The sequence below is a fragment of the Macrobrachium nipponense genome, chromosome 3, assembly GCF_015104395.2.
Source record: "Macrobrachium nipponense isolate FS-2020 chromosome 3, ASM1510439v2, whole genome shotgun sequence".
In the NCBI taxonomy this organism is placed as follows: Eukaryota; Metazoa; Arthropoda; class Malacostraca; order Decapoda; family Palaemonidae; genus Macrobrachium; species Macrobrachium nipponense.
In genome coordinates, this window is record NC_087202.1 from 53,873,204 (window position 1) to 53,896,351 (window position 23,148).

The following is a 23,148-nucleotide window of genomic DNA, read 5'->3' on the forward strand; positions in this document are numbered from 1 at the left end:
AGAAACAGTACAAATTGAAGACCATATTAGTCAAAGAGTCCCAGATTGATGAGCCAACATGCCTCAAAAGAGGACAAGCCACCTATTAACGCACCTTCGCTCTTTGATGAAAAACACGACTTATGTTCCCCAAGCTATTAATGCCTACATCATTCCATCAGGGGATGCTCATCAGGTTGGTTTCCTTGATTTACTGGATAAATAGTACTTTACTATTGATATAGTTTATTTTTTAGCCAGGCTGTATGATACAGTGTAGTGTATCCTATTCAGAGTACATGTCCAGTATGCTGTGGTTTTATGTTGGAATCTCATTGTAGAATTTTTTTTTTCTTTTTTTCACCTTTTTATAATAAGAGAAGGAATTTTTTAGTTCCACCTGGCTGAGTATGCATGTATTTGGCCATCATGAGTCTTCTGTTGGCAGACTGAGTCATTATTTGTGTTTGTCATTTTGTAAACATTTTCATGCTTTCAATTTGCCATTCACTCCTTGTTTTGTCAAAGTAATTGTATTATTTGGAATGACTCTTACCTACTGTTAAAGTTAGCTTATATCTTCATGCCTTAAGGTGTAATCAGCATTTAAAATAAAACAATAATATTTGGCTAACCCACTAGGACTGTCCCTGTAATCACTTTTTTCCCATGAGGTGATGCTGGAGTATTTATGTTGTTCATATGCGAACAAACCCTCGGTCTTAACAATAGGATAATTTCTAGCGCCTAGCTCGATTCAATTAAAAAGCAGATGAAAGCAAGGAATCTTGTGATATCTAGCAACTCATGCGTAGATCGGGTGAAGAGTGGTCAAACGCCGATCACCTACGCCAGTCTTTTCTTAACCGCCTGGACGAGAGAGTGGTTTTTTCCTCTCTTGGCCTTTTCCCGGTGTGTGTGTTTTTACCTGGTGTATGTTTTCTTGTCAGAATTGTACCTGTTGTGTCCCTATGCAGACAGTGTGAATTGGCGTTAGTCATTAATTTTGATGATGTATGGCTGATTTTTTCTTGTATTGTGCTTGTTTTTTGTTTGTTCCTACATAATATACAAACCCTTAAACCCTTGGTCCTTTACATAAGGAATTACTCTCAGCAAAGCTGGAAACGGCCATTAAACTATTGAACAAGGTGGTTAGGCAGTCAACTACCATCCAGTAAGCAGGAGTCCCACCTGCCCTGATGTAAACATTCCAATTTTGTACATTATGTAACTTTTACAGTAATTACATTACTAAGAGTTTTTACTCGACGACAGCCTAAATTCAAATTTCGCAGGTAGCTCTTTAATGGCTCAGTATAGTTATACATTGCCGTCCCCCCAACGGCAATACTAGGAACACCTTTCTAATCACATCATTTTGTTTTCTGGCACGCTCCTTGAAACATCTAGTGCTCACAGCATCTTGTTCTTATTTTCCAGTTACGTTTATCACCGGATTTTGGTAGTGTTACAACCACTGGAACACATTCATAACCTTCGAGCAGGATGAGTCTTGTCTTTTGTTTATTTTGTTCAGATCATCATCAAACCAGATACGTACTTGCAGTCTCTGGGAATAATAATGTCCTTATAAATAGTTTTGAACGTATCACTATTCGAGTAGATCAAATGATATATAATTTTACTTAATGGACTTAAGCTATGTGTAAGTCGTGGGTTAAGAATTGCCTCAAGTAATCTGGATGTTACATAATTGCTTTAGGCCAAACTTTTGTTTTTAGAATTTGTTTACTGGCCATAAGCTATTAGCAAGAAACCAATAAATAGCTACCTGAGTGAAATCCTTTATCACTCGTGATTGTTCACTGGACATAGGTTATTCTCAAGCTGAGGATAAATGATTACCTTAAAGTAATTTTCGAATGTTATTCATTTTTTTTTAAGCCAAAACTTTTGCATTCATGTATTTATTTACTTCTGGGACTAGGCTACATATAAGTCACCCGTTAATGATTACCTTTAAAGTGATTCTTGAACATTGCAGAAATGTTGCATTATTCCATTAGGTGATACAGTAATACCCCAAACTTACGTGAGGATAGGTTCCAGACCCCCTCGGTCAAGGGGAATTTTTGCGTGAGTTTGGCACAGTCTCTTAAAAATGAATTACCAATGTAACAGTGAAGTGTGCAGTGGAGGGGGCTGCTATTTGTCCCTTGATTCTCGTAGACAAAGGTCACATCACGCTCTCCCACACCTGGGAGAAGACATACCAGAGGTCCAAGGGAGGTCGGGAGGTTACATACAGGTAGTCGCTCTCTCAGTCGAACCTGTTGCTTGTCAGTCCCAGGTATTGGCAGACAGCCTGCTGGAAAGGTGTCTTTCTGGATGTGTGTTAGAGGAGGTAACTATCTTGCCCCTCAGATCTCCTAGACTTTAATTCACTGTCTTGCTCCTTCTCACGGCCAAGAACTGCCTAGGAGAGGACATACTGGTATTCAAAGGGAGTCCATGGGGGTTGCCCCCGGTAGTTGCCTCCTTAGTCGAACCTGTAGCTTGTCCCAGGTATTGGCAGACAGCCACTAAAAAGGCATCTTGTTGGATGTGTAGTGAGGAGGGTCTTTTTCTCCCCCTCTCGGTCAAACCTGTTGTGAGTTAATACAGTAACCTCCCGTTAACACGAGTTCTGTTAACACGATTTCGATCTTACACGAGTTCAAAATCATACAGAAAAATTCTGCTAACACGTAATATTCGATGTTACACGATTTGAATTTTCCGCTGAGAGCAAGAGCGCGGGAGGTGTGGCGAGAGTCTGACTCACCCCACCTTTCCCGTGCTCTCTCTCTCTTGCCTGCTGGCTCAGTGTGAAGCCAGCCCTCGCAGTGAGAAGAGCCAATATATTCTAGCATTGGTTAACATAATACGTAGTGCGTACTTTACTACAGGTAGTCGTCTACTTACGACAGCATTAGGTTCTGGCAGAGCTGTCGTAAATTGATCTTGTCATAAGTCGACGAACCCCATAGCCTATGTACATGTATTCTATACCTACGAACCACATAGCCTATGTACATGTATTCTGTACCTACCGCATACTATCTATCATATATTATATCCAAAGTATGCACTGTATACTGTCTTTCTTTCAGCATATTGAGTAAATTGAATCATGTTTGTGCTGTCTTTTTATCCTTTTTACCATATTCAAACACATGCGTGTACATGTACGTATTTGTTCGTTTGCATTTTCATTGACAACTTACTAGCCTACATATACATTTTATATCCATCCCAAAAATGTGCATGTATATACCTATTATTACGTTTTAGCATATGAAATCTTATCATGCTCGAACTCCTTGATTAATACTTACTTTTTTATTACTGTATTTAACATTTTTATTGTAGGCATTCAGACATCTGTCCCTGGTCTGTTTACATTTTCTTATCCGCCATTTGCATTGACAATCGGCTACACGTATATATACATACTTTTATTTTATTTATAGGTTTGAATTAAATGCATAATTTGTTATTATGATTTGTATTGTAGTGTCTTACCGAACAATTATAGAGCCGTGATTTCCACGAGCGGCAGGATACTAAATTCAAATTTAGCGCGTCGGCGTCGCAACACTGGTGGTGATGACGTCATCTCCCTCCACTCGCGGGCCAGAACCAGGTACAACTGCCCAGGTGAATCCAATTCTTTTCCTGCTGGCGTCCGGTGAACATCGGTGGTCGGTGCGGTTGGATGACTTTTGCTTCGCTTTTTTCTTGTGGATTTTGATCTTCGGAATTGGTGAAGTACTCTTTTTGGCGTTGTTGTTATTTTGCTTTTTGTTTATTTAGGCGTTGCCATGTCGGATTCTAGTCCGTCGGTGGAGTTAGGTTTTTTGCATCTCAAGGATGTAAAACTAGATTATCCAAGCTGAGTATGATTCTCACACTAAATGTGTTTAAGTGTAGGGACAGGTTTGCTTCAGCAGATCGTTAACAATGTAACGAGTTGTAGTTGATTGGACTGATTCTCAATGGAAGTTTTTTTAGTTCATACTCGGAGAAATTAGCTAAAGACAGAATTAGAAAAGCAGCGCTTAGGGAAAGTAGACTTAGCTCTGCTTCGTCTTGCGATGCATCTGTTCCTTCTGTTTCTCCTCAAATTGTTATGTCTCCTTTAACTACACCTCCTATTCCTCCTACTAATCCCACTTCTCCGGCTTCCCGTGTAGTTTCTTCCGACACCATTGCCAGTCTGGAATCGAGGTTAGATCAGAAATTTTCGGTACTAGCGAATACGGTTTTGCAACTTGGTAATTCAGTTAAGACGTTTTTGGAGAAAGCGGCTTCAGGTAAGAGTGTAGTTGAGGGGTGTCTGTCTGTCCTGACACGTTATCCTAGACAAAGGTCACTGTCCAGTCTCCCCCGCACCGGGAGAAGACATACGGAAGTCCAAGGGAGTCGATCGGGATTTGCCCACAGACAGGCGCCTCTCTTGTTGAGCCTGTTGCGCCTCAACAGGGCTCGGTTAAGCGGTTGGAAAGGTGTTGCGGTCAGACTCCTTTCAAATGATTCAAAGCGATTCGTCTCCGGTCGCACGGCGCTCTTGGCGAGATTCGCCCGTTTCGCGTCCCTTAAAGAGGCGTTCAGGCGCGCCGATTCTTCGCCTCCTCCAGTCAAGCGGTATAAGGAGCCTGAGAGTAGGGTTGCGCCTCGGCCGTTAGCGCTCGTTTCGTCGCCTCAAGCTGTGCCTTTTTCGGCTCATCTACTAGTAGAGATTGTGGTTTTAGCGCTGTAGCTAGCAGTTCTAAGGGTGTTTCTTTAGGCGCTTTTTTCGTCTGTTACGCCTGATGCGCCTGTTTCGCCTCGAATTTCGGCGGCTCCGAGCGAGGCGCAAGTAGTTTTTTCCGCCTCCTGCTGAACATTTAGGCTCTTCCAAGCCTACGTTAACTGTTTTTGATTCGTCTCTGGCGCCTTTCGCAAGCAGTTAGAGATGTTAACCAACTGGATGAATGAGTCCAAGGGTGGTCGAAACCTTCAGATCCGGTTGTAGTTCCGTCTACTTCTTCGGCGGTATCGGAGAATGAAGAAGAAGTAGAGGAGGAGGATTCACATCACCTCTCGTGTTATTCACGTCTCCTTAGATTTCTTCTGGTATCTTATCCAGATTATTTTGAGAAAGCGGCTCCGCGCTCCCCGAACTTCGACTTTTTTGATGAGGAGGAAAACTTCAGACCCTCTCCTCCCAAAACTTGTTCTATCTAAAGCGGTTAGACATTGCGTTGAAAGAGACGGAGAAATGGATGTCTATGAAAAGAGACTTAGGGAAGGCTCTTTTTGCGTTACCCTCCCTCTAAGTTGCTTCGTAAGAGGTATAGGTTTTATGTAAACTGGGGAAGCTCCTTCTCTGGGAGTTCTGCCTCCTCCCAGGGAGACTTCTCCAGTTTAATCGACTCCTCTAGAAGATCTGCTTTCGCCGCAGCGAAAGTTTTCTTTACAGCGCCTGGAGTTGGACCACGTTGTAAAGAATCAATTTAAACTTTTGGAAGTCTTTAGCTTCCTTGATTAGACTATTGGCGCTTTAGCGGCCAAGATCGAAGACTGTCCTTCTCTTTCTCAGGAGTTAGCGGAGGATTGGATTGGTGTTCTCCTGTGCGGACAAATCCATTAGAGGATGTGATGATTAGCTTCGCTCTCGCCTTTGGACCCTTAAGGAAAGGCAACTTTGGTGCTCCTTTGCTTCTAAAAGGGTTAGCGTCCCAACAGAAGTCTGCTCTCTTGTTTTAGCTCCTTTTGTGAAAGATAACCTCTTTCCAGACATGTAGTGTTGTCAATTTCGTCTGCGCTAGATAAGAAATCTACTTCGGATTTACTGGCACAGTCTACTGAAATATGACCTAAAGCTCCTGTGGAGACTGTTCCTTCGGTTTCTCCTCTGGCCCAAGCGCCTTTTTCGAGGGAGAAACCCAAGCGCTTTTTCTTTCGGCCGAAATCGAATTTGCGACCTCAGTCTAAGGCCTCGGCCAAGGTTAACAAACCTTCAAATGAAAGCTCGGTTCTCATGCACCAGTGGGAGCCAGGCTGGCTCTGTTTTGGGAGGAATGGGAAAACAGAGGAGCAGAAGCCTGGGTAGTGCAAGTACTCAAGTTCGGCTATCGTATTCCTCTCGTTTCACCTCCCTCGCTTCTCATCTGTGCCAATTCCATTCCAGGCATACTCTCCGGGCTCAGACAAATTTCTGGCGCTAGCCGCAGAAGTGGAAGCGCTTGTTCTCAAAGAAGGCGATAGAACAGATAGAAGGGGATTTTCCTCCAGGCTTTTACAATCGCCTTTTTGTAGTTCCCAAGTTCATCAGGGGGCTGAGGCCGGTTTTGGATGTGAGCGCCCTGAACTTGCATGTCCAGAAAACAAAATTTCATATGGAGACCACTCGGTCGGTTCTGGAGTCCATCAGACAGGGGGATTGGATGGTCTCTCTGGACATGCAAGACGCTTATTTTCACATTCCGATACATCGCGAATCTCGGAAGTACCTGAGGTTCATGTCGAAGGCAAGGTGTTTCAGTTTCGGGCGCTTTGCTTTCGGACTAGCGACCGCTCCTCAAGTTTTCACCAGGGTTCTATCCCCGATAGGAAGCTGGCTACACATATTAGGAGTAAGAATCTCCCTCTATCTGGACGATTGGCTTCTCCGGTCGGAATCAGAGAGTCGGTGCATGAAGGACCTTGGAACAACTCTGGATCTTGCCAGAAAGTTAGGAATTCTGGTCAACAACAGAAGTCCCAGTTGGTTCCATCTCAGAGCATCCTTTATTTGGGGATGATTCTGAATGCTCAAGTTTTTCGGGCTTTTCTGTCCCCGAAGAGGGTTCAAGGCTGTCTGGAGACAGTTCAGGAGTTCTTGGACAAAAAGGTAAGTTCTGCCAATCAGTGATGAGGCTCCTGGGCAAATTGACGTCAGTGGAGAAATTTTGTGACGTTGGGAAGACTGCACATGAGACCTCCTGCAGTTTTTCCTGAGAGCCTCTTGGTGCAGGAAGACACAACCAGACTCGATTACCTTTCCTGTCACAGATCAAATAAAAGAGGACCTAAGGTGGTGGCTCTCTCGAGCAGGTTTGGAAGAAGGGTTAGATTTACGACCATCCTCCCGAACCTACAGTTCTTTTCCGACGCATCGGACACAGGTTGGAGAGCCCTACTGGGAAATCAACGGACTTCAGGAGCTTGGTCGGAGAAGGAGAAGAAGTTCCACATAAATGTAAAGGAACTGTTAGCAATTTTCTTGGCTCAGACAGTTTCGGAGCTTAGTAGAAGGTCGAGTAGTGGCAGTGCATTCCGACAACTCCACGGCTCTCTCGTACGTGCGGAAACAGGGGGGACTCAGTCTTTCTCTCTGTACGAAGTAGCCAAGGATCTCCTCCTGTGGTCATACGAAGCGAAGGTTCAGCTAGTCCCGAGATTTGTTCCGGGAAAGATGAACGTCCTGGCGGACGAGTTAAGTCGTCAACAGCAAGTGTTACCTCTGGAGTGGACTTTGGACAACAAGATTTGTCAGAAACTTTGGCGCCTTTGGGGACGACCGTCAATAGACCTGTTCGGCGACATCAAGGAACAACCGTCTTCCTCTCTTTTGTTCTCCAGTCCCAGATCCTCTAGCTTGGTCAGTGGACGCAATGCTGTTGGATTGGTCGGGTCTGGAAGCTTATGCATTCCCTCCGTTCGGTCTAATAAGAGAGGTGCTGAACAAGTTCATGTCGCACAGCAATGTAACGCTAACGTTAATCGCTCCCTTTTGGCCCAGGAAAGAGTGGTTCCCGGACCTTCTCCAGTTGTTAGTAGACTTCCCCAGACTTCTTCCTCCAGAGAAGTGGCTTCTCAAACAACCTCACTTCAAGAGGTTCACCAAAACTTGTCCGCTCTAGCTCTGACAGGGTTCAGACTGTCCGGAATCTTGTCAGAGCGAAAGGATTTTCAGAAGAGCTGCAGAAGCTATCGCTCGTTGTAGGAGAGAGTCTTCTAACAAACTCTATCAAGGGAAGTGGAGAATCTTCAGAGAGTGGTGTAGAAGTGCTAAAGTCTCTACTTCTGCGCCTCTTTAACAGAAATAGCAGATTTTCTTCTATTTCTTAGGAACTCTAAGAAACTGGCTCCTTCGACGATCAGAGGATATAGAGCCATGCTCTCTTCGGTTTTTCGACATCGAGGTTTGGATATTTGCCTCCAATTCAGATCTGTCGGACCTCATTAGGTCTTTCGAAACCACTAAGCTCCTGCAAGATACAGTGGCTTGGAACTTAAAGATGTGGTGCTTAAGTTCCTCATGGGGCCACCGTTTGAGCCTTTGAAGTCGGCTTCACTCAGGAACTTGACTAAGAAGGCACTCTTTCTTATTGCACTAGCTTCTGCTAAGCGTGTCAGCGAATTGCACGCTATAGACAAAAGAGTCGGTTTCTCTCAAGGCAATGCTGTATTTTCGGTATCTTTGACCTTTCTAGCCAAAAATGAGAATCCTTCTAATCCTTGGCCGAGGAGTTTTGTGGTAAGGAACTTATCTGATTTGGTTGGACATGAGGAGGAAGAAAGGCTCTTATGTCCAGTCAGGGCTATTAAGCAGTATCTGTTTGCCACTAAGGGTATTAGAGGACAATCTTCTAAGCTCTGGACCTCGGTTCAAAATCCCTCTCGTCCTCTTTCTAAGAATGCTATATCGTTCTTTATTAGAGAGCTTATCAGGGAAGCTCACTCGCAGTCCGAGAACGACAATCTTTCGTTCTGAGAGTTTAAAGCTCACGAGGTTAGAGCAGTGGCAACTTCTTTAGCATTCAGAAAGAATTTATCTTTAGCTTCGATTCTTCAGAGCACGTTCTGGAGATCGAATTCGGTTTTTGCGAGTCATTATCTCAAAGAGATAGAAACGGTTTTCGAGAATTGTAAAACGTTAGGTCCGGTGGCGGTTTCTGGCATGGTGTTGGGAGAAACGGCACAGGGGTCGTCACCTCTATGCTAACTTTTCACCTTGAATAGGTTGTCGAGTTCAAGGGAAGCTGGGGGTACTGAGTACCTGGGATACTCACCAGTCTGTTAGGTCAGATTTTACAATGGTTGGGTATATATGTTTTTAAATCTGGTGTTGGTGACAAATGTTTTGTATGATTGAATTTCTGGTCTTAGCCAGGGCAGGGCAATCTTTGTTGTTACTATCCTCCGTCAGTCAGCCTTGACTCGCTTGAACTACGGAAGGATTCCACTCCTGTAGAGGCTAACTTTGGTCAAATTCCAATTCCTCTACAATAGTAAGAAGAGCACCGACCAGAGGCAGTAACAGTCTGCTGTAGCTCTCTTACAAGGTAAGTACACAAGACACCTTGAGTGTTTACTGGTATTGCAATAAATGTAACCATTTAAAAATACTAGTGGTCCACTGAATCCCACCTTCCCATAAATGTGTAATCAGCTCTATAATTGTTCGGTAAGACACTACAATAAAAATGAAATTTTCATTATTAAAATGAAGTTTTATTGTATACTTACCGAACAATTATGATTATACCCACCCTCCTCCCTTAGGTGGACGACGGGCAGAAAGAATTGGATTCACCTGGGCAGTTGTACCTGGTTCTCCGCGAGTGGAGGGAGATGACGTCATCACCACCAGTGTTGGCGACGCCGACGCGCTAAATTTGAATTTAGTATCCTGCCGCTCGTGGAAATCACGGCTCTATAATTGTTCGGTAAGTATACAATAAAACTTCATTTTAATAATGAAAATTTCATATTTGCAAAACAGAAATACAAAATGAATTACAAAAATACGAATCTTACCATTTTCGAACAAAATTTTACTTCTGAAAATATAAAACAAAAGATCGTCTGCTGTTTTCTCTAGCAACCGTTTGTACTGTTGCCAACACGTCTATGTACGTACGTAGTAATACACAAAGTTTTATTTAACAGTATGTAAATTATTTTTTCTTTATAAATTTCAGGCAAACTACAGTAATGCATAGATAGAATTGATTTACAGTACAGAAAAAACCATGAAACATACAGAAAAAAATAAAAATTACGAAACATTTGAAATTTGAAAAAAAAAAAAAAAAAAATTTGAAAAAAAAAAAAAAAAAAAAATTAATTGTCTGCTGGTGGATGGCTGGGGATCGTCCGGGTCATCCGATTCCGTGGTAGTACTACTGGTAGTGAGGACAGGGGTAGACTGAGATGTTGGTTTAAACATAAACATGCTTAGTTTTGTTTGAATGGTCCGTTTTTTCTTCTCTTCATAAATTTCTTGGAGATGAGCATGCTGCCGGTAGCGGGAAAAACTATCGTACGCGCGCTCGACGTATTTTAGCCAAATATAAAATTAAATATTATTATATATTATTATATTGTCGTAGCTGTCGTAAAGTCGGTCTGTCATAAGTTGCATAGTTCGTAAGTAGACGACTACCTGTATATAAAAATATATAAATAAAGTGTTTTTTTTTCTGGCAAAATCCCAAAATAGATTAAGTTTCCCATTGCCCTGGAATGTTAACCCCCTTATTTCCATTATTTCTTATGGAGAAATACTTCCCTGTTAACACGAATTCGGCTAACACGACATCTCCAGGAACGTAACCCTTGTGTTAACGGGGAGGTTACTGTAGGTTTCGACCAAACTCTGCTGGAAAGGCATGTCTTAGTAGTATACAGTTATCGTCCTATTCCAGTGGTTCATCACCTCTGAAGAGGTATCTTTCAGTCGATGAAGCCTCGTATCCTTGGAGTCATGTTTGTCCGACTCCTCACAGTCGATGTTCGACTCGAGACTCAGCTGAGTCGACTCATAATCAATGTTAGACTCGAGACTCAGCCGAATCGACTCATAATCAATGTTTGACTCAAGACTCAGCGCTGATCTGATTCTCTGTCGGTTTTCAACTCATGATTCAGCTGAGTTGACTCAGTGATTTGACTCACAATTGATGTTCAACTTGCGACTCAGCTGTTCCTACTCTCAGTCGATTTTCGACTCACAACTCGGCTGATTCGAATCACAATCGATGTTCAACTCGCGACTCGGCTGATTTGAATCTCAGTCGATTTTCGACTTGCAACTCAGCTGATTTGACTTAAGGGAGTCCGATGGGGGTTTTTCCCCTTGGTCGAACTTGTCATACTTTATTTAAGTTTCGACTGAATGCTGCTGGAAAGGCGTATAGTGAGTGGTGCTCATTAGGCATCAGATTAAAGGACGGTTACTTATTTGACCTGATTAGTATATTGAGCGCCCTGTGCTAGCGCCTAGACGTTGGAAGCATCGTAAGCGACTTTTTGCATCTGATAGCCATTCCTCTCCCAGGTGTCCGCAGCTAGGTGTGTCAACTTGCTTGCCTTCACAATGCTCTTAAAGGTGGAGATACAGACTTGTTCGCTGAAGAGAAAGTGAATTACAATTCTGCTCCTGCATTTGTATATTTGAGCCTTCTTAAATATTTTTGTCCCAGACGATCATCAAAATAGCACCGATTCTCATGATGAGCACCAGGTATTAGCACCTAGCTGCTCAAATGTCTCTTGTATCGGGCGTTTTTAGTCGAGCATCAGTCCTCGTATGTGCACTCTGTGCCATCTGAGGCATCCACTCCCTTGCTTCAGCTCCCTCGGCATTTTCACACATCTGTTGGAAGTCTGGCGCTGCCTGTTGGATGCCCGACGACACAGTCTCCTTGTTCATCTTTTTCAATGCTAGGGGATCTTTTGTTAGCCACCATTCGAACAAGAAGTTTTGATCACTAAGACAGACGCGTGGCAAGAAATGGCAAGTTCTCACAAACCTTTAGCGTAGTCAACTATACTTGACTCTCTCGCATTCCCACGATCAAACCAGTTGTAGAATGAGAATGCTTCGTTTGGTGGGTGAAAACCTCTGCTCTCCCTTCATGAAAGAAGCGTCTTTTCGCTTAGGCGAATACATTTTCCTAAGTCTTTGGTTTGCTATCATCACCGCAAGTTGATGCTGGCGTGAGTTATCGCCCACTCCCGCTAGATCTGAGAAGAGAGACCAAGAACAGTCATCCTCTTTTTTCCCTTTACTTTCTGGGTCATGGAACTCTATGGATTATACTCCCCAGAGTTCGGATGCAAGAGAGCCTGTTCCTGGTTTGATCTTTGGATCTCTCCAGTGTTCCTATTTTGAGGAACAACCAGTTCGCCATGAACCAATCATCATCAGTGTCTGCTTTTCGCTAGAAGCTTCCCTTCAGGATAGCCTCACCTTCTCTCTTTTCATTAGATAATAAAGGAGGTCTGCTTCCAGTCCTTATTCTTTTTCTCTTTGAAGTGAAGAAGAATTAGGCTGATGCTCGGTCGACAGGAGCCTACGAATATATGTACTTGTATATTCTCCTCTTGACATACATCTGTGATCAGTTGTACTGTTTGAGTTCATGTGTATACATTAAGTTAATTCTTCTGGTGTGTGACCTAGACAAATATTACTATCTCTTAATTTCCTGAAACTCGGAACAGCCTTTCGGGCCTCCAAAGAGTTTCTGATTTTTATTATGATACGACATGTGGTATTGTTTTGGCAACAACACCACAGGGTTGGCATTTTCACCGAACAAGGGGGTTTTTCTTTCCCTTTTGTTTCAGCTTACATGTAGGTGATCGAGAGTATCTGTTGTACACTCGATAGCTCTGTAAGGTGAATGCATTCCAAGGTGGAATGTGCTACCAGGCAACTCACCCTTGGAGACAAGTGAGAAGCAGAGCACTGCCTTCTCACCGAGTATTTGTTCATCATAGTATTGTTTCTCCTCTGTCAAGGGTTGACTTCTAATTCGGATCTCTGCCCAGCCATCACAGACTTGTCTCTGATTGGCTTATGGTTGATATTTTGTGCTCCACAGTTGCCATTGCAAGAATCACCTGACAGAGATGTCTCATTAGACTCATTATTCTTTCCATTTACCCACAGTACAATAGAAATCTCTAAGTCTTCTGCTTTGTCGCAATTGATCCATAGGCCACTGCGATGATTTAGAATAATTTTTTTGACAATCACTACAGTTATGTGTTTTCCATATTCTTTTTTGTAATTTATAAAGTGTTCAATTACTATATGTACTCTGTTTTTTTCCATCTGTCCACCTGCCTGTGGTGTTTGTGTATGGTAACTCTGCGCCCGGGCTTGAGATAGTTACGCTATGTGTAAGTTTTAGGTAAATAAAAGGATATCTGGGTGTACATTTGCAACTGAAAAGTGTTTTAGATGGAAAAAAACTGAGTATGGTTGTTCACACCAAACTGGAGTCAGGTTGAAAGACGTAGACTGATAACTCAGCTGCCAGTGTGAAGACTAAGAGTTCCCTCCCAGAATGTGTCTCTTCCTCTGTCTAAACATGTCTTCTAGTTTATATGTGTGTTTTTTATGGATGTTGATGATGAAGACTCGGCCATAGAGTGAAATATAAATTAATTAGAGGAAACCAAATTTCACCAAAAATTCCATTCAAATTCTCCAGGTCTGCATATGGAAAAAATGTAAAATTTTTCATTTCAAATTTAGTTCTCTATACCCCCAAAATCGATATTAGTGTTGTTTATGCATGTGGATGATGAAGGCTTGGCCATAGAGTAAAATATAAATTAATTGGAGGTAATCAAATTTCACCAAAAAAAATCCATTCAAATTCTACAGGCCTGCATATGGAAAAAAATGTAAAATTTTTCAAAGTTTCAAATTTAGTTCTCGGTGTCCCCAAAATTGATATTAATGTTGTTTATGGATGTTGATGATAAGACTCGGCCATAGAGTGAAATATAAATTAATTGGAGGAAATCAAATTTCACCAAAAATTCCATTCAAATTTTGCATGTCCACATATAGAAAAAATATAAAAATTTTTAACGTTTCAAATTTAGTTCTCTATGCCTTCAAAATTGATATTAGTGTTGTTTAATGAATGAAATATAAAGTAATTGGAGGAAATTAATTTCACTTAAAAAAAAACATTCAAATTCTGTAGGTCTGTCTATGGAAAAACTGTCAAATTTTTCAACATTTCCAATTTTGTTTTCTATGCCCCCAAAATTGAAATTAGTGTTGTTTATGGATGTTGATGAAGACTCGGCCATAGAGTGAATTGTAAATTCATTGGAGGAAATCAAATTTCACCAAAAAATCCATTCAAATTCATCAGGTACATGGAAAAAATGTAAAATTTTTCAATGTTTCAAATTTTATTATCTATGCCCCAAAATTGGAGGAAATCAAATTTCACTTAAAAATCCTATCAAATTCTGCAGGTACGCATAAGGAAAAAATGTAAAATTTTTCAACGTCTCAAATTTTGTACACTATGGCCCCTAAATACATATTAGTGTTGTTTTTGGACGTTGATGATGAAGACTTGGCCATAGAGTGAAATATAAATTAATTGGAGGAAATAAAATTTCACCAAAAAAAATCCTATCAAATTCTGCAGGTGGTCCGCATATGGAAAAAGTCAAATTTTTCAGTGTCTCAAATTTAGTTCTTTATATCCCCAAAATGGATATTAGTGTTGTTTATGGACACTGATGGTAAAAACTCAGCTATAGAGTGAAATTAATTGAAAGAAATCAAATTTCACTTAAAAAAGCCATGGAAATTCTGCAGGTCCGCTCACAAAAAAAATGTTATATACCTATTTCAACATTTCAAATTTAGTTCTCTATGCCCCCAAAATTGATATTTGTGTTTTTTATGGATGTTGATGATGAAGACTGCCATAGATTCAAATATAAATTTATTGGAGGAAATTAAATTTGACCACAAAATCCATTTAAATTCTTCAGGTCCGCATATAGATAAAAGTCTAATTTTTCAATGTTTCAAATTTACTAGTTGTCTATGCCCCAAAAATTGATATTAGTGTTGTTTATGTACGTTAATAATGAAGACTTGGCCATAGAGTGAAATATAAATTAATTGGAGAAAATCAAATTTCACCAAAAAATCCATTCAAATTTTCCAGGTGCACATATAGAAGGATGGCAAATGCACTACCAGGCAACTCAGTATAAGAAGTTGAGTGAGGGCCAGAGAACTGCCTCCTTTCTGAGATTCTGTTGTTTTTCCTCCATTGACGATTAACTGCAAATTCGAATCTTTCTGCCTGGTCATCACAGACTTAGGTTTCTGATTGACTTGGAATTCTCACGTGCTCCACATATGCTGTTGCTAGAATCTTCAGACATAGACATATCTCATTAGACTCATTAACATCTTTCTTTTTACCCCACAGTATAACAGAAGTATGTATTCTTCAGTTCCATTGCCCCTGCTCCATTGGCTGCTGCGTTGACACAATGATTTTCGTCAGACAATTTGAGTTTTGTCTTCTATTATACATTTTCTAATTCGTAAGGTGTTCAATTATTCTTTGTTCACCCCACATTGAAAATAAATAACGAAAGACTTCACCTGTTCCCCTCCCGACTAGCTCTACTTCCAGAGTAGATAGAAAAGTTCCTCCCTGCTCCAACCCACAAGAAGCGGTTCTTCAGGTAGTACAATCCCTGTATTATCATTACAGGAGGCCCTCGGTTAGCGGCAGGGGTTCCGTTCCTGGCCACCGACACCAAGCGATTTTCGACACTGAGCGATTTTAAAGCCTACGGCCGCCGCACACCTTCTTTCGAAACTCTAGACCAGTCAAAGGCGCCGTAATCCCACAACGGCGCAATAAGTAAAATTATATTTATGCAGTACGTATAGTACTATAGAATTTACTGTACAGTACATGTGGGTGTCTAGAGTATGTAAAGATATATTAAAGTTTATACAGTGTACAGGTAGCTGTAGTGTTCAGGTTACGATCGATCATTAGTCTTACGATAGTCCGATTTTATGAGAGATCAAATTACAATGGCCTAACTTTATCCATCTTCTAGTTACATAAGTTCAATAACAGCAAAAGAGAATGATGAAAGTATGGTTTTAACGTTATACTCGTTGCGTGAACGTGTACAGCCATGAACAACCGAACGAGAAACTACTTTTTTTTTTCTAAGTACAACCGAACTGGATAACATCTGTTTGGCTTGTATTTCGATCATCGTACTACAGTGCAACATTACCGTATTTGTTATAAATGGCGTTATGTATAGAATAGAACTGAGATATCTTAATGTAATAACTTTAATCGCTATAGATCAGAAATCAATATAGATTAAAGATCAATCAGGAAATATACCGTAAAATTTAAACCTAGTTATAACTGAAGCTGAGAAAACTGTTCAAGCTGCTAATGACTATTATCGTACATCGGCAACAAGGATAAAACTGCAGTAAACGTCTACCATCACACAACTGTAGATAAAATTGGGATAAAATCATTTTAATCAAAACTACTGTGCTTGAAAGAACACATTTTACTGTTGTTTTCACGCCGATATAAGATAAATAACGTAAAGTTCGTATTACGATGATATAAAGGATTATTGCGAACGGAATCACATAATTTTTTACGCAATAAACATACCGCCAACGTAATCTGTTAACGAAAAAAATAGTAGTTCACATTCACAACGAGACATATTCAATAAATATTTCCACCTAAAAACACGCTGTATAAGGAAAAATAACTTTGTCTCATATAAGTCAAGTATATAGATATTCGTTTATGCTAACTAGAAGCAAGACCATTCGCTCAGAATTGCGTTATGGTGAAACAATCTCGTATTCATCAGCTGATTTCAAACCACAACATTGGCCGCTCCGCGGAATACGGGCTTAAGTTTGCCGTAGTATTTTAAAATACAATAATATGAGAATACATACAATATTCTTGGATACAGTGAAATAATGTATAACTTTTTAAAGGATTTATGGAAAAGATGCATAATTAATAAAATAACACTGCATTTTTCGGAACTGGTGGACAAGAACGAACATGAAAACCCACCCTCCCTGACAACGTGGAGCGTAGTTACAAAGGCTGCCTTAATTTGTATCTTATTTCTGTACAAAAATGAAACTTCCTTTACGTAATATATTTTCATACACATTTTAAACTTAAAAGCATAAACATTTGAAAAATTGACACATCGATTGCTAAATTTGCACTCTTTTTAACTCTATATTTTCGGAAGAGCGGCAGACGGCGGCATACAAGAACGAACTTGAAAACATCGTAGTCGATAACTTGAAGGGGGAGTTTCAAAAGCTGCCTTTTTATCATATTTCTGCACAGAAATAAAAATACCCTATTCGTAAAAAAAATACATTTTTCATACACATTTTAAAACATAAAGCATAAACATTTATAAAATCGACACATCGATCGCTAATTTGCACTTTTTTTTAAATCTATATTTTCGGAAGAGCGGCAGACGGCGGCATACAAGAACGAACTTGAAAACATCGTAGTCGATAACTTGAAGGGGAGTTTCAAAAGCTGCCTTTTTATCATATTTCTGCACAGAAATAAAAATATACCCTATTCGTAATACATTTTCATACACATTTTAAACAAAAGCATAAACATTTATAAAATCAACACATCGATTGCTAATTTGCACTTTTTTAAATCGATATTTTCGGAAGAGCGGCAGGCGGCGGCTTACAAGAAAGAACATGAAAAAACATCGTTTCAAAAGCTGCCTCTGTATCATATTTCTGTACAGAAGTAAAAATGCCTTTCACGTAATACATTTTCATACACATTATAAACAAAAGCATGAACATTTATAAATCGACACATCCATAGCTAAATTTGCACTTTGTAACTCGATATTTTCGGCATAGAACAGCGTAAGAGGCATATATTTTACCCTAATACCTACGTAATAACTCTCCACAAAATTTGTTAATATAATTTGCATAACCTTTATGGTCTGAACGGCATTTCTACAAATGTATGAACTCGTTAGACAACGGCGCTAGCGGCGCTGTTAACTGAAATTTGCGCCGTAAAGATACCTTTAAAATGCCTTATTTTTTTAATTAATATTTTTGACGAACGCCGTAAAACCGATTCGCCGTTGAGTGATTGCGCCGTTAACCGCGCCGCCTGTACTGTAAGACTCTCCACCTTCAAGCACCAACTTTCTCGCCAAGCAGCAATGAAATAGCGAATAACTTTTTCAGTCCTCTGTAAAACACCAGTGATTAGAGCCATCTTCACTGGTTGGTGTCATCGACAGGACTTTTTCTATGATCAGAATCATGAGAGGTCACTTCTCTGATGTAACTGTGAAGATGTAGGTCCACACTCACCCTAGTCACTCACTAAGTAGTATTGTTTCTCCTTGGTTGAGATTCAACTATACTCATGAGAAACTTCTCTGTTTTGCCATCACAGGAACTTCAGTCTCTAGAAGGCATCTGAGTCTCGTCTAATGTGCACATACCTTGCGAGAATCATCATCTCATCTCAACATCGTTGCCGAAGAAGATAGACAATATGCATGGTTCATTCTCAACATCATCCTTCAAAAGGCAGGTGTCATGTGGTGACTCCTTCTCGGATGTGCGCACAATCATTCGACATCTGTTGACAAGTACGAGTCCGAATCCTTCATGATCTCCTGCACTTTGGACTTTGTATTGGTTGATCCAAATCAGTCATTACTTTGTCCTATTTGTGTGTTTCTGTACCTATGAAAAATCAACACCCTTCATTGAGTGTTGATACTTTTATCCATCGCTGATTTCCAATGTAGAAGTGTCTAATGACATGTCCTCATCCCAGTCCTACAAGATCGTGAGAAACTCCTTTGCAGTTGGATATGACCACTGTATGCTCTCTCAGAGAGCGAGCATTGCCAGTGGCTAGCTACTTTTCATCACTTCGAAGAATATTTTGGACCGGAAGATTGATGTGGTTTCATTACGACCACATTTTTATCTTTCTTCCTTTGGGTCTGCCCACAGTTCCTTGGAACCTCTTTTCCTTGGACCGGTGGTGGATGCTCAAAAGGTCTGTTTGCTTACCTGGCTCCTTCAAGAGATCAAGTTGCATCTTGCCTATGGTGTGCAATTCTAATTGTAAGAAGGATGTGAGAGTGACTAGCCTCTCCACCTTCCCTTCCTCCTTCTACTCCTCTTCCTTTAGGCTCTTCCTTTAGGTTGGGGATAGGACTCGGAACTTACACTTGCTGGTTAGGTGTTTGATACCTTAAGCTTGCACATCGAGTTTCCTTTGTATTTTTTTTATCAGAATCATAGAAGCTATCCTGCTCTTTCCTCTAGTAAGGGGAAGAAGGAGACTGACAATAATACAAACCCTTCCCAGAATTGCATTAAAGTCTCCAATTCTAGATATTCTTCCCAGCCCTTTTTGGATGATTTATGATTCATCACTCATTTTGAAAAGGCCCAGATGTCTGACGCTTGATCATGCATTTTCTATACTCCTTGCTCTTACAACCAGGAGGAATAGTCCAGGTGTGCTGAACTCGTCAGTTCTTGAGTCTTAACTCACATTCCTCCCACCAATCAGTGAGTTTTCCTAATGTAAGGGACTGAGGATCTGTATATCATGTAGGAAAAAATCACAGTTTTTTAAAGTAAATTGTAATATTCCTAACTACAAATCTGAGGTCCTTTACATTAATGCCCACCTCATGCCACCCCTCAATCTGAAACCTGGGCCAAAAAGCAGAGTGGAGTGTTTACATTCAGGCAGGCAGGCCTAACCGCCTACCAGATAGTAGTTACTGCTTAAATTCTTGTTCAAGAATTTAATGGCTGTATTCCAGCCTACGCTGAAAGTAATTACTAATGTAAAGGATCTCAGGTTTGTAGATAGGAAAAATACAATTTACTTTAAAAAATTGTGATATTCTCATATCAGTTGCATGACTAAATAGTACACATTTCTGCAGCTAAACTTGTGTACAAAATTAACATCTAATTTGTAAATGAATCTCAAACATAAGATAAATTTAGTGTCTCCTTTTTTGGAATTGCAATAGAATATCATAAATTTAGTGTCTCCTTTTTTGGAATTGCAATAGAATATCATTTTTAAGGAACTAACTATACAAGAGAAAATTATAATCTCATAAACTTAATAAGTTCAATTAGTTGGCAGAACATGTTGACTTTTTTAAGATGAATTTATTTTGTTGTTACTTTTATCTTTTAATACAAGGATTGCCTTATTTAAATTTTTTCAGAGTGAATACATAGCAGAATGTGATGAACGCAGAGCCTTTATCTCAGGTTTCACAGGGTCAGCTGGAACAGCAATTGTGACAGACTCTGCTGCTGCTCTGTGGACTGATGGTCGATATTATTTGCAAGCAAGACAGGAGATGGATGATAACTGGATCCTGATGAAGCAAGGTTTGCTTTTCATGTTTTCAGCAAATTTGATATTTGTCATTTTATTTGAGTATCATATATGAACCTTTATTAAAATTTTATTGACACGTCTCACTGACAAGGAAGATAGTTGATGAAGTTTTCTCTCCTTTTTTTCTGGCTTTTGTTATGTTTTCTACCAAATGGTAGTGTTGTATTCATAGCTAAGTTTTGATCTCGTGAAAAAATTTTCACACTTGAAATCACTTATTGGATTTTTTATTTTGTTGTACTCTGTTTATTCAGGAATTCCTAGCACCCTTACTGAAGCCAAGTGGCTTAGCAAGACCTTAAATGTTGGTTCAGTTGTCGGGGTCGATCCATATCTTGTGGAATCAGAATGGTGGCGAGACCTTGCAAAGGAACTACAGGGAGCTGGGCAGTCATTAATTCCAGTATCAAAGAATCTAATTGACATCATATGGGAAGACCGTCCAAAACGACCTGTAAAGTCAGTTTTTCCCTTGGAGGTGAGTGAACTTTGTTGTTGTGTCAGCATCCTTTACCTATAACTGCAGCTGATAAACTGTAGAGAAAGTAAATGTGAATGCCCAGAGAAAAGTTCTCTTTTGTAGTAATGAGTACAAACTTAGACATAAGTTAGCAAAGTCCAATATTTCAAACTAATTCATTGCAGAAACAAAGCATTGTAATCTATCTAGGGTTATATTGTTACATTAAAATTAAATGAATTTAGACTAACCCAGAGGAAATTGAAGGAATGGGTAACTGAACAATTTTGGGATATGTAGATTTCTATAAATTGGGAAAAAAAAAACCTGATTACTGAAATTTGGTAATCAAAGTGTGGTAGACATATTGACCATTACTATAGTAAAAGCCAGGACTCTTTGCAGCTAAACCCAGCCCATTGCAAGCCAGTGATTGGCTAGCTGTCAAAAGGGGAGTGACACCATACTAATTAACAGTCCTGTGATTTTCAGTACGGGTTGGACCCCTTTTGATAATGTTGAGCCCGTGCATGAATAATGACACCACAGATTTGAGTTCCCAGAGTTGTAAAATCTGCAGTTGATATTTCTGATAAAAGATACACTATTAATCCTTTTTTACCTTCGGCTCAAAAAATTATTGCTTTGGTTTTTAGACTTCTATAGACCCAGCAAATGATAAACAATTTTTCTTACATTATTATTCAGCTTTCACAATTATTCAATCGTGAAGATTTCGTCATGTTGATCACCATGGAAGGGAAATTTGTCAGTATATGCAGTGCCAGAATTATTTCATATTTGGTCCAGTGAAAGTGTTAGCATTCATTTTCTTACTAGGAATTAACATTAGCTTGACAAAGCAAACATAAATACAATATTTTGTTTTTATGTGACTGCTTTAAATGAAAAATGTAACTTATTCATGAACCGAAGGCGTCCACTTTTATAATGTAAGCAAAGAAAATTAACATCTTTAGATCCTCTCTTCATATGAGAGAGAGAGAGAGAGAGAGAGAGAGAGAGAGAGAGAGAGAGAGAGAGAGAGAGAGAGAGAGAGAGAGAGAGAATTACACATAATTATGACTGGTGTAGCTAGAGAGAGAGAAACTTTTAGGTATGAAATTGAAGGAAACTTTCTTTCATTTAGACACAAGTTAAAATTACATTTGATAGACCTGATATTTCTGCGGCCCTTACATCCAGGTTTCTTGCAGTATGAGTGGCGATTTTTTGGTTCTTGGAAGTGATCTACTTTGTCAAGCATCATATCCATCTGCTGTTTGATTTGATTCATCTTTGCTGTCTTTGTTTTTGAGTGGATCACTTGATTTCTCATTTGAAGACGGATATCCTTGTACATTTTCCCCCCTCTAATTAGTAACACAAAGAATCGATGATAGTTTTTCTTTTTTTTTTTTGATCTCGTAGAATTTTACTATGTTTGACTTTGGAATCTCTACAACCTTCTTCATATGTTTGTCATAATGGCCTGTTATAGGAATTGTCAACTTTCAGCAAAATTGAGGAGCTTCATTATCTGTTACCAACTTTAGTCTTGTAAGTTGACGTGGCCCAACTATTGCACAGCACCAGATTCCTTTTTCAACCTCATATTTTTTAAGTAAAACAGAGGTAGACCAACTATCAGAATATAGAACGTGGTTATTATTGCTCTTTATTGTTTCAGCCAAGTGCAAAATGACATTAGAAATACAATGAGTTCTGGAATACCTTCTGTATTCACAGATCGAATGGACATTGTTAAAGGAATGAAATCAGGAATAAGAATCTCACTGTCTGTAAGAACAAAGAGCTTGAAACCCCACTTTTTGGGCTTCATAGGTATGTATTGTTTCATGGCAGCCTGTCTTTGAAAGACACCATCTGCTCATTAATGCAAATGTTTTGTTGCACTGGAAGTTCTTGAAACTTCTTTCTCAAGTGATTTACCAGTGGTCTAACTGTAAGAGCTTATCATAGTTTATCTCATCATCATTATGCCTGATGCTTAGGTTTTATTTTATAGGCTCTCATCTATTTCTGCACATGATCATAGCAGTGTAATCTCTATAACTTGCTAACAAATTCCCAGATCAGCACAGACGTGTTTGAGAAGTTCAAATTACTGCATGGTGAAATGAGTAAATAATCTTATTCATTGTCAAAGTTCCTCCATAGTTAGATTCAGCAGTTTTATACAAGTAACTTACCTAGTAATTACTTTGCTAACAATTATGCTCACACAGCATCCTATATTAAAAATTTGGGGTAATACAACTGTTGTCACGAGAGGGGGGGGGGGGGGGGAGGGTGACAGGCCTACTTCACTGCAACGGGAGCTTGGAAGCCACTTATACTACAGATAGTAAAATTAAAATCTGTGTTCATGTAGCTAATAGCACA

At 39.8% G+C, this 23,148-nt stretch overlaps 1 protein-coding gene across 1 annotated transcript in view; it reads left to right on the forward strand.

The window, feature by feature from the left end:
- Positions 1–6: 6 nt before the first annotated feature.
- Positions 7–23,148, forward strand: part of LOC135221783 (xaa-Pro aminopeptidase 1-like) — a 109,001-nt gene continuing 85,859 nt past the window's right edge. The window contains exons 1-3 of the mRNA XM_064259630.1: positions 7–175; positions 20,104–20,272; positions 20,537–20,760. Of these exons, the coding sequence (XP_064115700.1) occupies positions 59–175; positions 20,104–20,272; positions 20,537–20,760 (510 nt within the window). The 5' untranslated portion in view covers positions 7–58. The remainder of the gene's footprint in view (positions 176–20,103; positions 20,273–20,536; positions 20,761–23,148) is intronic.